Source organism: Anguilla anguilla, chromosome 8 (genome assembly GCF_013347855.1).
Source record: "Anguilla anguilla isolate fAngAng1 chromosome 8, fAngAng1.pri, whole genome shotgun sequence".
Classification (NCBI taxonomy): domain Eukaryota; kingdom Metazoa; phylum Chordata; class Actinopteri; order Anguilliformes; family Anguillidae; genus Anguilla; species Anguilla anguilla.
Window position 1 is genome coordinate 13,191,531 of NC_049208.1, and position 16,759 is coordinate 13,208,289.

General features: G+C 44.8%; 1 protein-coding gene across 2 annotated transcripts; it reads left to right on the forward strand.

Moving 5' to 3' along the window:
* The first annotated feature begins 144 nt into the window (after window positions 1–144).
* LOC118234425 (E3 ubiquitin-protein ligase MARCHF6-like) lies at window positions 145–15,039 on the forward strand. Of its 2 annotated transcripts, XM_035430945.1 has the most exons (27): window positions 145–530; window positions 1,538–1,637; window positions 2,398–2,471; window positions 4,009–4,152; window positions 4,437–4,509; window positions 5,749–5,917; window positions 6,036–6,225; window positions 6,538–6,599; window positions 6,850–6,882; window positions 7,049–7,100; window positions 7,356–7,414; window positions 7,537–7,617; window positions 8,307–8,375; window positions 9,053–9,127; window positions 9,545–9,679; window positions 10,017–10,136; window positions 10,235–10,335; window positions 10,698–10,835; window positions 11,153–11,360; window positions 11,758–11,827; window positions 11,917–12,098; window positions 12,555–12,593; window positions 13,101–13,235; window positions 13,562–13,651; window positions 13,924–14,056; window positions 14,315–14,450; window positions 14,609–15,039. In XM_035430945.1, exons 1-27 carry the CDS (start codon window positions 512–514, stop codon window positions 14,688–14,690), a joined length of 2,769 nt encoding a protein of 922 aa, XP_035286836.1. In that variant the 5' UTR covers window positions 145–511; the 3' UTR covers window positions 14,691–15,039. The 2 variants fall into 2 exon arrangements, with proteins under 2 accessions (XP_035286836.1, XP_035286837.1); XM_035430946.1 differs by lacking the exon at window positions 12,555–12,593 and having other exon boundaries at window positions 146–530.
* Window positions 15,040–16,759: the final 1,720 nt, after the last annotated feature.

Below are 16,759 nucleotides of genomic sequence, written 5' to 3' on the forward strand. Positions count from 1 at the left end.
TAATTAATGTACAAGTACATGTAAATCAAAATAGCTTGGTACTTAATCTGTGGTTAAAACAAACGCTCAAGAAAAAGACCGGCATATTTACGAGCATATGGAACTTTTATTTTGAAACTCGTTTTGGAAACGTCACCGGAAGTTTGATTCCTATTGGGCTGGCACAGTGGCACACCACCTCACCTCTGCAGCTATCGTCCAGTTTTATAGCAAGCCGATATGGTCGGGGTTTGGTGGCTGGTTGGTTAACTAAGGAAATATGTTTCAACTTGAGTAGCTAATTAGCTAGATAATATACTCACACCTCGGGGTAATCGCCTAGAAAGTAGTCCAAACGTTGACGCGACAGCCAGTGCATGCTAAACAATAGGGTATTTAACGGGTTAGCACGATTTAGCTAATGTTTCTTTACGCCTAGTGAGCTAGCTAACAGTAGCTAAGCCTCTTTCCAGAGACGGTGCATTGATGTTTATTGTAGCTAACTAGCTACGACAGTGCGTCACCATTCAAGATGGACACCGCAGAGGAAGGTACAGTAACAAAATCTGCATTTTGTTCAGAAGGAAGTATTGGTCGTTCGCTAGCTAACTAATGTTTGGTCAACAGAAAAAGGGCCCAGGCACGGATCTTAAATTACGCACGGTACACATGTAGCTTCCTAGCTAGCTCATGCACGGGGAGGAGTTCGCAGAGCTAACGGCAGCTTGCTACTAGCTGGATGTGATTGCAATTTAGGATGCATTCAAGTTTGCAGTGCAATCGCTTAGTTTGGTAGCTAGTTGCCAACCCATGTCTGTCTGTTGTTGACATAAATCACCTTGTTGTTGCATATTCAACTATGTAGCTAACGCTGGTTAATTTGCGTTCACGTTCCTCAATGTTGTCTGTCTCATAGTTGTCTGTAACTAACTAACGTTAACTAACGTAACTTAATGTAAGATCATGCTACCGTTGATCGCTATATAACGCCAACTCTGTAACGTTAGCTTGCGCTAGCTAATTTGTCTACTACGGTGCCCGCTAAGGATGTTGTAAATATGTTGTGGAGGAGGACGAGGACCGATTCTAGCAGTCTCCGCAGTTGGTGTCGAACGTTAGGTTAGATAGGCTAACTTGGCTACAAGTTAATGTAGTCAAAGACTGGTTGTTATGTTAGTTGGGTCTATCGCAATAGTTCTAGGTGAAGTTAACCAGATATCCGTATGTGTAACTTGCAGCCCTACTGTTGTATTGCAAAAGGCAGTTATTTTGTTTGCTTACCCAGTGTCTGTTGCTTATCACACGTTCGAACTAAAACATAGCATACGATTTTTTGAGTGGGTGAGTGGGGGGACTATTGCACATGGAAAAGAGAATGCCTACCAGGTGAACATTCATTGACCAGTCAGAATACATTCGACCCCTTCCCCCCTCAACACACACACAAACACGCATGTTAATTGTGGTGAAGACAGCTATGAGATGTCCAGCTTGTTCTTGCTGGTGTTCTTTTTGTTTTGTGCTGTTGGTGGCTAATTCACGTCCTTATCTCTTCTAGCGGACATATGCAGAGTGTGTCGTTCAGAGGGAACTCCGGATAAGCCCCTCTATCACCCCTGTGTCTGCACTGGCAGTATAAAATTCATCCACCAAGAATGGTACGTTCCCATGCGCGTAGCATGATACCTGCCAGTGTATATCACTCCATTTCTGCAAGTACCATATCCACCAGAAACAGGACAGGCCGTGCTATCATATGTTCCCATCTTCTGATTGGCCACATGTGATTGGGTCATTCCTTAAAGAGTCTCAATGATTGGGTGTTTGGAATAGTTTAGATAATGTGTGTTGTCTTGTTAGGTGGCATAGCAGTGGGGGTGGATGATGTAAAGTGATCTTCTGTCATGTTTTTTTGTCTCCGTCCTGTAAATTTTTCACTTGATTTATTGTGCCTTTTAAAAAATTAATGAAAGGCAAATGGGTAGAGAGAAATGGAGTGTGCGCATTGAGACTAAAAGAGCAGGGGAACAGGACAGTTGGATAAGCTCATGTTCCCCACAGGAGGATTCTGATTGGCCTCTGTACATGTGTCATGCCGGGGTGTACTTTTTCCCACAATAAACCCAGGTGGTAACACTGAACAGGTGTTAAAACGGCAGCCTTTTAGTGCTCATAATAAGTCGGGGAGAGGAAAAATTTCTATTGTTTATAGAAATATAAAAAATTAGCCACTTTAAAGAGCAGGTCTTTAAAATGACTACTTGTTTATATTTCTACATGTTCACATCTCCTTGCATGATAACTGTGAGTGTAAGTGCACTGTGTGGCAGTGAAACAGGATCTTTAATTCATTAATTTTTTTGTCCATCTCTGCGTGTCAAAATACACTGAACTTTCTACTTCTTTGTGTTTTTACAGCTTGGTTCAGTGGCTGAAGCACAGTAGGAAAGAATACTGTGAATTATGCAAGCACAGGTTTGCGTTCACGCCAAGTAAGTAACTCCAGGTCATTATGCGTTGATGCTCTGTAAGCTGCATGCATTTTGTCACTATGCCTCTGCAGTATGGCCCACGTGAATGTTTGAATTCATACACTGGCTGCATTGTTTATGGATTCCACCCCCCCCCCCCCCCTTCAAAAACCTGCTGTATAAAGCCCCTATGCGATGTCCAGTTACATTACTTCTATGTTTGTTTCCTCATGGTAAATTTCTTTGGGCACTTTATGGATTAGCCCCAGAGTCCTTAAAGAGCGTTCTAGAAGGCATTCTGGACATGCTTGTTCTACATCTGTGTTTGAGACATGGTTATTACAGGCTTGAATGGAACCACATCAGGGCTTTTATACTTTTGCAAGCATTGTTTCTTAGTCAGGGAATTGTTCCTCTGGCAGGTATTACCATTAGTCAGTGAAACATGCCACGGCTGCTGTCTTGTCAGGGAAGAGATCGGAGATTGCTTTTGTTTTTAATATTAAAGGATTCCCATGTAAGTTAGCTGGCTGGACAGCTTATGTATTGATGATATCTAGTTGGTAATAGCTGGCTATAGCTGGATTTCTGTTGTCACAAAGTTATAGATATAGGCTAAAACTATTGTGGGATAATGCACTGTAATGCTGTGTAATGGTGAAGTAACGTTATCTGAAATTGGTTTTCAGGACAGTTGAGCGAGAGTGCGTAATTGCAACAGTCACATTTTTAGTGCTAATGTATCCAACAGTACCTGAAATGCTCTCCAGGGCATCTCATGGATAGGTCCATTATCTCATTGTGATTCACAGGAGGAACAAGAACATGCAGTACTATAGGCACTGTGCAGTTCAGCTTGTTATACTCCGATTGATTGTCAAGGTGAAAAGGCGATACAATGTAAATGTACAGCTGTAGGCTTGACTGTTTTTAGACAGTTGTCTCAGCTCTTTCCACAAGTAATTGACAATCACAAATAGTTACCTTTCTTTTAAATAAGAAAGGTGCCTGTATTTACCATGTGATCAGTAGTGTAGGAGTCGTACCCTCACGTGTGTCAGTCTCTCTGCAGTGGCAGATTAATGGATCTTTGTGACATTTAAATGGTTTGTTACATAATCCCAAAGCCTTGTAGCAGTCTTGCATTGGAACTAGTTTTTTTTAATGGACATGCAGGGATAAAGAACATGAGACGGACATTTCTGAAGATTTCATACAGTTAGATGCAAAAATATTGGGACAGTGACACAACTCTGTTGTTTTGGCCCTTTACTCCAGCACATTGAATTTGAAATTAAACAAGGTTAAAGTGCAGATTGTCAGCTTTAACTTCAGGGCATTTACATCCATATCGAGTGACCCGTGTAGGAATTGCAGCTCTTTGTATGCATAGTCCCCACATTTTTTTTTAAGGGGAGCAAATGTAATGGGACAGTTAGCTGCTCATGGCTGTTTCTTGGCTTTGTTTCTGAAGATGCCAGCTTGCGCTGGTGTGTGGAAGTTGTCTGCCCTTTCATATGAAGTCACTTCCTGTGTTTTCATTTCCTTTCCCCGCCAGTCTACTCTCCAGACATGCCTTCGCGGCTCCCGGTCCAGGACATTTTCGCAGGGCTGGTGACCAGCATCGGCACGGCCATCCGATACTGGTTTCACTACACGCTGGTGGCCTTCGCCTGGCTGGGAGTGGTTCCTCTCACTGCCTGTGAGTACAGCCCAGCTCGGTACACTCGCACAGGCCATAGCTACCAGACCGTGAGGTTTAACAGTGCCAAATTTGGGGCGGTGGCATCATATGCTATCGGACTGTTCCAGGCTATTCAGTGGGGTTTTTTGTGTAAATAACATTTTGATTGATCGCAAGAAGAAAGTGATTGACAGTTTATTGTAGTTGTTGCTTCAGATCTGTAGGTTATTGATATTACGTGATGGCTCCACCCATTTTGTAGATTTTGATTTGTTAATGTATTCACTGTTTGTATCTGACAGGTCGCATCTATAAGTGTCTGTTTACTGGCTCCGTGAGCTCTCTCCTAACTCTGCCACTGGACATGCTGTCTACGTAAGTGTTCCTGACTCACACACACACACACACACACACACACACACACCCACCCACTCACTCCCACTCCCTGATACTCCCAGCACTTTAGATCCAAGTCATTACAAGGCCAGTGCTCTACACGATCCCTCTGGAACAGGGATGTTAAGTAACATTAGTTCTCAGATGTGCTTTAATTATTCATATAGGGTTAATAGGTCACGTGGTACTCTGGCAGGTTAATGGTACACATTTAAATCGATTGCTGATGCCTTGCGTTGATACACAGGAAGCATCAGTAGTCCGTGGAATAAAATACAGAATTTTCTGGTAAAATCCTGACTGGTATGCATTTCAGGCTTCAGAAAGTAGTAAAAACATAATGGCATGGTAATAAACACGGAAGGGTTAAAACAGAAATAATAGTTTTTCACGACAAGATGAGAGGAAATGGGTGTAATGAAAGGCTGAAATGACAGCATTGCTGTAAATTTTCCTCCGTTTGATAATCTAACGTAATGGCTGTCTGCATTTCATCACACAACTCGTTAATAAGTGGAAAGAAACGAGAAAAGCCCGTGAAAATGTCATTAAATCATAAATCAAATTTATGTTAGCGTGCTAAATTACATAAACATTTTAATGCAAAGTATTCTAAATTTGTTAGCTGGATTACCGCTTCATGGCATGGCTGCAAAGATCAGAGATAAAGTATTGATTGAATGACAAATCAATTCATCCACTGCAGATATTAAAAATACCGAAGCATGTGCTCCTTCTGCGGACTAATCTGTTATTCTAGACCTGTCCACATCTCTAAGGATGAAATGGTAAATGGTAAATGGACTGCATTTATATAGCGCTTTTATCCAAAGCGCATTACAATTGATGCCTCTCATTCGCCAGAGCAGTTAGGGGTTAGGGGTCTTGCTCAAGGACACTTCGACATGCCCAGGGCGGGGTTTGAACCGGCAACCCTCCGACTGCCAGACAATCGGTCTTACCTCCTGAGCTATGTCGCCTCATGAGAGACTGCTTTTCTGTAGCACTGTCTGCTTTTGTCCTTAACACAGCACATTTATATTTCTGCTGAATGTAATGGGCTTCTTTAGTCAGCACAGTTAACACACACCTGACAGTTTGGATCACACCCTCACATGGTGTAATGGGATGTTTTTGGCCTAAGTGTGACAGGATGGTGTAAATGGGTGTGAAGGGCACTAGTGGTCTGACAGGGGGTCGTCCATTCCTTTGTTCCAGAGAGAACCTGCTGGCGGACTGCCTGCAGGGCTGTTTCGTGGTCACCTGCACCCTGTGCGCTTTCATCAGCCTGGTGTGGCTGCGGGAGCAGATCGTCCACGGCGGCGCCCCCCTGTGGCTGGAGCAGAACCCGCAGCAGCCCGCCAACGCCGCTGGCCAGCCCAACGAGGTAGTTAAAACTGAACAAATTCAGGTTTAGGCGCTTCTGTGCGCAGATGTGCAGTAAAGAGATGCAGAGAGAAGGTTCCAGAAGTAAGGCAGTGACCGTGACTTTGCCTCTGCGGCAGGTCCCCGGTGCTGGGGTCGGGGACGGGGAGCAGCAGCCGGCCCCGCCTCCCGCCGACCCCCCGGCGGAGAACGCGGCGGCCGAGGCCCCCGACCTCCCACCGGACCCCGCCGACGACGTGGAGGCGGACAACGAGGAAGAGGAAGATGCCGCCGCCGAAGACGCTGCGGAGGAGAACAATGGTGGTCAAGGTAGCGGCAGCCTGGAGAGAGAGCTGCGTGTGATGTGCCGCACAAACACACACGCACGCACAGATGCAATACATGCACAGACGTGCAAGCACACATGCATGTATGCATACATACATGCTTGCTCAGGAGTCTTGTTGAAAAAGGCTTCAGAACCTTTGATCACAAGGATGGCTGACTTTGTCCTGTCTGATCAGTAGGTGGATCTAATGGGGTCGGTACCAGTTGAACACTGATAGTGTTTTATGTATGGCCAGTGGATTAGGCCAGTCAGCAGGAGCAGGAGTGAGCTGGTGTGTGTGTGTGTCTCTGCAGATGACATGAACTGGAATGCACTGGAATGGGATCGCGCTGCAGAGGAGCTCACCTGGGAGAGGGTCATTATTCTACTTCTTTTTCTTCTTCTACCTCTCTTCTGTTTAGAATTCAGGGTGTTTCATAAAACCTTGATAATGTCGTATAACAAGCACCTACAGGCCTGTTCACTCTGGCTCTTAATGGATGTAGGATATCAGTGAGTCTTACTGATGATCATGTGCACAAGGAATAGAGTTTGTTCATTTACAAGGTCCATGCATTTTTTTTAAATCCATGGTGAAAAGAAATCTTTCTTTTTGTTTTTCACAGATGCTTGGACTCGATGGCTCCTTGGTGTTCCTGGTGTGTAAATCTTTCACTAGGTTCTCTTCACAGTCAGATTTAAGTTTTGTGGACCTTGCTTGGTGATAGTTAAAGTAAAAACAAGCAAACCAGCTGCAGATCTGTGCAAATAAAGAAGTTAAATTTCCGTGTAATACAGAAGTGACCTGTTCCTCTTCTGTTGCAGGAGCACGTGTTCTGGGTGGTCTCGCTGAATACACTCTTTATTCTGGTGTTCGGTACGCATTGGTTATATTTCTCATCAAACAGCACGATTCTATGACAAGATTAAACCAGAAGAAAGTCATTGGTTGGCCACACCATTGTCCTTGCCTGTTCTTTGTACCATAGTTAACTTAATATATTTATATAAGAAGTTATATTTGTGAAGTGAAACTGAATGATTTTATGAAAGAATAGAATTAGTGCCTTATAAATATACGTACTTGCTTTATTTAAAAATGTCAATTGGAATATACTTTGTTTTTGAACAGCTTTCTGTCCCTATCATATTGGACACTTCTCTGTAGTGGGCCTTGGCTTTGAAGAATATGTAAGTATTGACCACACATTATTTTTGATATACATACTATTATGTCCGTGTGAAATCGAATGCAATGAATTTAATTAACTAATAATTATAACAATGGCAACTAATCATTTTGTTCTGTCTAGGTCCTAGCCTCACATTTTGAGGGCCTGATCACGACCATTGTGGGCTACATCCTCTTAGCCCTCACACTCATCTTGTGTCACGTATCCTTCCGCGCTGCATTATCTCGGTGGCCTAGTTCTTATGTTGAGACATGTTCCAGGCCTGTGCAGTTCACCTCTAAAGTGAGCGTACCACTAAAATGTGATATTCCAGAGCTGGTTGCATACTGTGTTAGAAGAGTTGTTATTAAATAAGAGGTTTTTCGGAGTCTCTGCATACCTTAAAAGCCTTGAGAAGCTGTTGCCAGGACAGAATGGTTCACAGATGACAGTGATGTAGTCGAATGGCACATCAGAACAGGCACAAATATGCTAATGGGATTTCAGCACATCTCATTCAGCGGTATAAATGCAGTGTGTCTGACTTCATTGCCTGGACGGCTGTGCTATGTGCCATTATCAGTTCATTCACTGTAATGGATGACCGCTTCCATCTGGTTTAAGCATTTAATTTAAACATGAGCGGTGGAAAGAAGAGGTGTTATTTTCTCTGTAGGTCACCATTAAGGCCTTCAGCGCTGTAATGTAAGCAAATGTGCATCTGTGAACAGTGAAGGGCACCTGTGGCGGCTTTCAGAACCCATCGGTTGTTGATTTAAATAACCGATATCATTACGCACTCCCACCCCCTTGAGAACTGGTGAACTGTTGATGACCCATTGCCACTACATCCGCTACAGCCTGCAATGCTGTGGCTATTTAACACTCTGTTCCTTAATGAAGATACTCAGGGCTTGGCCGCATTGCTGAGGTTCCAGAGGTCCCGCCGGTTATTAGGAGTCTGCTACATTGTTGTGAAGGTAATGCTTTTCATTTAACAATTGAGGTCCATCCTTTACCAGGCCTTATAAATATATATATTTATATATATATATTTTTTTTTGCCTCCGAGATGGCACAGCCCTGGCTGGAGGCATTATGTTTTCGGGTTGTCCGTCCATCCGTCCCGATTCTTGTGAACGCGATATCTCAGAGACGCCTTGAGGGAATTTCTTCAAATTTGGCACAAACGTCCACTTGGACTCAAGGATGAACTGACTAGATTTTGGTGGTCAAAGGTCACTGTGACCTCACAACACGTTTTTGACCATAACTCAAGAATTCATACCCTAATTAAGACAAAGTTTCACACAAATGTCTAATAGGATAAAATGATGAAGTGATGACATTTTATATGCAAACTGGCTACCGGTTGGCGGAGGCATACAACCACGAGGCGGTATTTCTAGTTTTACCAGGGACTATATCTAATTTGTGCGGGTATGGCATTTCACCAGTAGTCTAATGTGTATCCAGTACAGAAGCTTTGTGTTATTACTATTATTACTTCTCAGTCATGATCTGTTTAGGATTTTTTTTGTGCTAAATAAGTGATAATCTGCAGTTTGATTTTTCACCACTGTAGATTGCAGTAATGTGTTTATGCTACGCAGTTTTGCACAGTATAAAAAATTCTGTTTTCTGTTTTGTTGGTCAGGTTTCCTTACTGGTTGTCGTAGAGATAGGAGTCTTCCCCCTCATCTGTGGCTGGTGGCTTGACATATGCTCCCTGGTGAGTAAACTGAGCTGTGATTGGTCAAGCTCATACCAACTACTCTCGTCTTTATGGAGAATTTACATCGGATGCCTAGACCAGTCCAGACCAGCGTTAAATTCTATCTATATCCATTTCAGACAAAGTTAATTGAGCACAGATTTGATGAAGACCTAACATTAGCATACATAGAGATTTCAACAAGCTTTGATGAAAACCAGAAATTAGCCTTGGAGATACTGTGGGTGGGGGTTGAATTTCCCTACATTAGCAGTTTCTGTATCTCTTGTCTGTAACCCTGTAACTCTTTTGGCTTCCCCCCCATCTGCTGAATATGGTGAGAAATGCATATGGAAGGCAGACTGTCCACTCTCCTATAAAAAAGCCCCAATGCTCTTTACCCTGACATGCGTGGTTCTGTGTTTCTGCGTGTAGGAGATGTTCGACGCCTCTCTGAAAGACAGAGAGCTTAGCTTCCAGTCGGCGCCGGGCACTACCATGTTCCTGCACTGGCTCGTGGGAATGGTCTATGTCTTCTACTTCGCTTCCTTTATACTCCTGCTTCGGGAGGTAGGTCACTGTTCCTGCATTCAGCTTCCCCTAAAATACCTCACCTGGTTCATCCTACCTAGGCTGCGTTAATACATCAAATCTTTCTGAAACTTTAAGCGACTGATCGTACCCGACTCAGTGATTTAGGCGATTGAAATTGAAGGTAAAAAGCTGTGTAAGAAACGACATATAATCATTTTAAATCCATCTGTGGTCAGATTGAACAGGGACCAGATTGAACAGGGGCTGTTTCTTTCATCACGGAAAAAGGAAGAAGGATTATTGTCATTTCAGAACACGTCTCGATTGAGGATCTGAATGACAGTGACCTGGACCTGTTTTATTGCTTCCATAGGTCCTCAGACCCGGAGTGCTGTGGTTTCTAAGAAACCTGAACGATCCCGATTTTAATCCAGTCCAGGAAATGATCCACCTGCCAATATACAGACACTTGAGACGATTCATTTTGTCAGTGGTATGTCTTCCTCTCCTCTCCTGCTGCTTGTCTTAATGCCATGGAACTACTACTGCTGAGGACCACAAGCTGGTGACTCTTATTCTTTTGTGTTGCAGGTGGTTTTTGGGTCTATTGTGCTTCTGATGCTGTGGCTTCCCATTAGAATAATCAAGCTGATTTTGCCCAGCTTCCTTCCTTACAACGTCATGCTGTACAGGTGCGCTCCTCTTCCCTTTCACTTTGTTCAGCTAGTCTACAGACAGGAGAGTGCAGAGCATTGTGCGTGTCATGTAATGAGAGATGACTCACACACGGCTGCTTTTATAAGGCAGCCATATCTAAATGGGTGAAGGTTTTTGTTTTTTTCTTTCTTTCCCCTCTAAGGTTGTAATGACCTGGTGGGTGGTAATTGGTTGTTCTTGTGTGAAAGCACTTCTGCCTTCTTTTAGCTGTGTGCTGTTCATCTGAGAGTGGTTAAAGAAAAGGGGGGGGGTGGGACCAGCTGTAGGCTGGTGATTGGCTGTGCACAGTTGGAGCTCCGTGCTCATTGGCTGCTGCTGTGTTCTGGGTCCCTCCTAGCGACGCTCCAGTGAGCGAGCTGTCCCTGGAGCTGCTGCTGCTGCAGGTGGTGCTGCCGGCCCTCCTGGAGCAGGGGCACACACGCCAGTGGCTGAAGGGCCTGGTGCGGGCCTGGACCGTGTCTGCTGGCTACCTGCTGTGAGTAGCTGCCAAAAATGGCGGATTCGCCTCTGTCTCCACTGCACGTATTATAAGTCCCTGTAGACAGTATTAATCGTTTTTTGGGAGGTGATTCCTAAGACCGATTGCTGCTTCTGGGTTATATGATAAAGGCATACAATCCTAAATGTGAGCAGTTCTGCTAGTCGTTATGTGTAAGAGCATCATTAATAATACTACTGATTAAAAAAAGTAATTATTGGGTTATGAATTATTTGGGTTCTGAGGCTGCTTTGAGTCCTTTTGCAGTGATCCTCACTCACCAGCACCCTGACGAGATCTGTTTACCCCCCCAGAGATCTGCACTCCTACCTTCTGGGAGACCAGGAGGAGGGGGACAACAATGGCAATCAGGCAGCCAATAACAACGCCCAGGCCCGCAACAACAACAACGCCCTCCCTGTGGCGGGGGAGGGGCTTCACGCTGCCCATCAGGCCATCCTGCAGCAAGGCGGGCCAGTGGGCTTCCAGCCCTACCACCGGCCAATGAGGTTCCCTTTTCGGGTGAGTGGCACACGGGTGCGTGTCCTCGCCTGTCCTCGCTGGCTCACCGTAGCTGGCTACATTTAATGAAATCGATTCAGATTGCTTTAGATCAGGGCTGCTCAGCCCTGTTCCTGGAGATCTGCTGTAGCTTTTCATTTAGACCTTAATTTGACTCACCTGATTGTATTAATTAGCAGCTTGAGACTTCTCGCTGTTGAATGAGGTGTGCTTTGTTAGGGTTGGAGTGAAGACGTACAAGACGGTAGATACCCAGGGTTGGGCGTTTCTCTGTTTTAGATGTTGTGGATACATCTTGATGATTTTAAGGGATTACCCTCCCCATAAATCACCTGCCCCTCTCATTCATGTTGAGTGAGTTGCTCAGACGTATTTTCTTCTTCTGTTTTTCTGCTAGATCATGCTGCTGATAGTGTTCATGTGCGTGACCCTGCTGGTGGCCAGCCTGGTGTGCCTGACCTTGCCGGGTAAGTGCCGTGAGACCATGCCCCGCATCGCGCCCGTGTTCGACGCCGGCCTGCGCTGACTCCTCTCCCCTCCTCCTCCACCCCCGCAGTGTTCTCTGGCCGCTGGCTGATGTCCTTCTGGACGGGCAGCGCTAAGATCCACGAGCTGTACACAGCGGCGTGTGGGCTGTACATGTGCTGGCTGTCCATCCGCGCCATCACCGTGCTGCTGGCCTGGATGCCGCAGGGCCGCCGGGTCATCCTGCTCAAGGTCCAGGAGTGGACGCTCATGGTAAAGCACCTGGTCACGTGACCTGCAGTCACTATAGGGCATTAGAACAAAGCACGTTGCCACATGACCTGCAGTCACTATATGGCAGAACAAAGCATGTGGTCACATGACCAGCAGTCCATATATGGCATTAGAACAAAGCATGTGGTCACATGACCAGTACTCACAATATGGCATTAGAACAAAGCATGTGGTCACATGACCAGCAGTCACAATATGGCATTAGAACAAAGCATGTGGTCACATGACATGCAGTCACAATATGGCATTAGAACAGGTGCATTCAAGATGATAAACTTGAGAAGCAAATGAAGTATAACAACAAAATGAAAATAATGATAATTGTAGTTGCTGTAGTCGCAGTTGACATTACAACTGTTACTACTACTACTGCTATTACTACTACTTGTAGTAGCAGCAGTGTTAGTTGTAATATCATTAGCATGTGTTTTGCAGGTTCCTGTCCCTGTTCCGGGGAATTTCCTGTTATTGTGGGTGGGTGTAATCTGCTGTAAATCCAGATTATGTAGAATCCTAACTCATGTCACGGTGTGCTAACCTGAGCTGCCCAACTCTCCGCTGAAAGAAGCCGTTCATTTGGCCATAATCCTCTGACAGGAAACAAAAAATAAAAAGGTCTTTTACATATTTATTCTGTAAACTATTCTTCTGTTGTAAAGCTCATTTTCAGTAATCTTCAGTCCTGCAAACGTTTGGCATGTAGGCCTGTGTGCGTGTCCTGCATTTACCTTCTGCACTGTGGCCTTAGCCTCTGTGCAAGCAACCTCCACGAGTTAACACCGACTTCAGGTTTCTGTATGCATTTCCCAACATGCAGGTCCCATTGCTGCTGATATCTTTAACCCTGATAATGATGTTGTGCTGTTAAATGGCCATTAGTCTACACTGCAGGGCTGAAAGTTGACTGTGGAGGCATTAGAGCGCATGAGGGAGTTTTCAGATCTTTAGGCTGATCGCCGTGCGTTGCGCTGATGTTTTTAGATCGTGAAGACGCTGATCGTGGCGGTGATGCTGGCCGGTCTGATCCCGCTCCTTCTGGGCCTGCTCTTTGACCTGGTCATAGTGGCTCCTCTGCGGGTCCCCCTGGACCAGACACCCCTCTTTTACCCCTGGCAGGTGTGTACGTGCCATCAACGCTCAAACTTACTCATGGGACTCGCATTCAAGCCACGATAGGAATGCAGTTTTCACCTGAAATTAGTGTCTCCATGCACACTCCTCTGATCTGATGCAATGGAATGCAAGATCATTCAAGAAGCAAAACAGCTGATTTAAAAACTGTTGTGCGCACACATCCCATGTGCTTAGTGAACTAGCGGATCTAGGAACAGTCTGTTGTGTGCACACCTCCTACATGCTTAGTAATCTGGCTGATCTAGGAACAGTCTGTTGTGCACACATCCTCACAAACTGAAGAGTTTTCTCATGTCTCTGCCACACAGGACTGGGCTCTGGGAGTTCTCCACGCCAAAATAATCGCTGCCATCACCCTCATGGGCCCTCAGTGGTGGCTGAAGACCGTCATTGAGCAGGTGTGACCCCTCCCTTCCTAAAGGATCTGCTCTTTAGCTGTGTTTCTGTGGAATATGGTCACACATACCTTTTACAATACAAAGACCCTCCCGCCTCTTTCTCCTGACTCTGTCTGTGTGGAGAATGTCATGGCAGCTGCCATCACTTTGACTGTGAATTGTGGCTCTTTGATTATTCTGAATAGTTTCCTGCTTGTTAAATATTTGGATATTTTTCTCGCTCCTGAACACGTGCACCTCCCCCCCCCCCCCCCCCCCGCCCTGTCTTTCAGGTGTACGCCAACGGGATCCGCAACATCGACCTGCATTTCATAATCCGCAAGCTGGCGGCCCCGGTGATGGCCGTGCTGCTGCTGTCCCTCTGCGTGCCCTATGTCATCGCCGCAGGCATCGTGCCCCTCATGGGTGCGTCTCTACCCCCCCCGTCAGCTCCATGTCCCTGTGCATGTGTGTGTCTCCATGTGCTTTCATGCATGCTGTGCGTGTCTGTGTGTGCCTGTGCGTGTCTGTGTGTCTGTCTGTCTGTCTGTCTGTCTGTGTATGCGAGTCTGTCTGCGTGTGTGTGTTTGTGTGTGCATGCCCGTGTGTGCCTGCGTGTGTGCACACGCATGTGCAGATAGAGGGGATGAAATGAAGTCTCATCGCAGCGCTGTCGTTCTGCAGGCGTTACCATGGAGATGCAGAACCTGGTGCAGCGGCGGATCTACCCCTTCCTCCTGATGGTGGTGGTGCTCATGGGAATCCTCTCCTTCCAGCTCCGACAGTTCAAGCGCCTCTACGAGCACATCAAGAACGACAAGTCAGTCCTCCCCCTCTCTCTCTCCCTCTCTCTCTCTTCCCCTTCCTACCTCACTACCTCTGTCCCTTCCTCCCTCCCTCCCTTCATCTTTAATTTCTTTCTATTTCCTCTTCCCCTCTCACTTTCTCCGTCCTCACTTTCTCCCTCTCTCGTTCCAGGTACCTGGTCGGGCAGAGACTTGTGAACTACGAGCGCAAGACGGGCAAATCCAGCCCCGCACCCCCGCCCAGCTCCCCTTGAGCGAAGTGCCCGCTTCTCCTCCGGGGATCACTCCCTGGCTGGCCCCATCCCACACCCAAACTCGCTGCCCCTTCCTCTCTGTGGCCCTCCCTTCACCCTGCTTTAAACAATGCCCCCCACAGGTGTACATGTGTAAATATGCGAAACTGAAATTACACTTAAAAAAAACAAACAAAAAAAACTTTGATTAAAAGAATGTGAATTGTATATCTTTAAAATGGAAGAAAATGTAAATTAATTTATTAAATTTAGTTGGCACTTTACCAGGGGGAGTCCTGTCTTTTTGCCGAGGGAGACCCTGACACTGATTGGGTGCATCCTCAGGGTAAAGTGTCAGCAGTGAAGAGCAGCATGATGGTGGTTGTAGTTTTATGCATGGCGTTTTGAAGGGATAGAATTTAAATCTACAAACAAGCCTGATGAGTGAGTGGGAAACCAGAAGTTGATTGTATGTAATACTCAGGTGCAAGGTGACTCAGAAACTATATTATACATGTAATAGCATATATGTAATATGACTCAGTACACAGTAGATTGACAAACCATAAAACTCGCACTACTCATTTCAAGCACAAAATTAATTCTCATTCTAAACTGTAATTAGTAGTACAGCATATCTGGTCAGCTAGCAGGGTCATCTGTTTCTGGATTTCATTTCAATTTCTACCCCTATTTTATTTTATTAACTTTAAACAGTATTTTGCCTGATCTGACATTTGAGCCAGATTTATTGGCAAGTGCATTAATAATGACTGAAAACAGTTTCTGTGTCCCTATATGAAAGGATTAACTGTGGCCAAATCTATAAGTAAAACATTGTTTATATATAGAGCTAATAAGTTCTTGGAGCCAGGGTACTTGTGAAAAAAATGCTTTGCATACACACCAGCTCTCCAAGAAGGGAATTTCTCACAACAGGTAATTGGTGTGCCTGCTGAGTGTGTGTCTGTGTGTATCAATTAATCAATCAATCAATCAATCAAACTTTGTTTATAAAGCACATTGCTGACAGCAGGTGCAACTCAATGTGCTGTACATAAAAAGACAGAAAAAACAGGGTGATTGAAGGATTAAAAAAAAAACATTCAAGACCTAAGGACAAAACTAAAATCAAGATAAAAATTTGGGTAAACGGCAGTAGTAGAGAAAGTGGTGCAACAACAAACACAGCAGACAAATAAGGTTGGATAAATAACAGAGTAAATAGTTTAAAATAAACAAAAACGTTAAAAAAATAAAATCATTACTGTGGGCAGACATTGTGTGTTTGTGTGTATGTGAGTGTGCATGTGGCTCTGTTCCAAACACCTCCCTCAGAAGACCTTACACCTCATCAGCTGATGGTGTGTGTGTTGTCTAGAAGTTTGTGAAACTGTGTCCATTGCTTGGAATCCAGAGAGCCTTGCAAATCCATTGCATGCTCAACAGCTATAGCCATGTGGACGACCCCTTAATTTGACACCCTTGGGTGATACAAAAGGACTGGTAAAATACTTCAGTGGGAAATTAACCTATTTTCGCGCATTTGAATATCTGACTTTGAAGATTAGATTCAGAGACTTGAGCTAAGGAATATAGAATATATCTTCAGCAATTTATTTTATTTATTTAGGCTATCTTGGGGATATATACGATTTTATGCTTGATCAAAGTAATATTCTGATCTAGGGAAAATGGAGCTCTTTCATGAAGTTTTTTTTTTTGACAATGTAAAATACATTTTTAAGGAGACATCTCAGAAATAAGGGTGGCGGTGGAGGTCTTTGTTCCACAGCAACTGACGTTATCGCAGTTCGTCATTTACCACCTGCTGGTATTCCAGTTATTTCAGTGGATGTGCTATTCCCATTCCTCGCCACACAGCGTCAGTGTAGAGCTTCAAATGGGCCGCTTTTGCTTTACGATTACAGGTCCGTTTTTTATCGTAATGATTTATGGCATTTTGCCGATCATGGGCTTTTCAGAATAAGCTGCGTGTGGTGACGGTTTCACTTAAAAATTCACAAGACAACGAACGTGATTCAAATCCCTCTTTTTTTAATACGCTATCATGGCCTTAACCACCATTT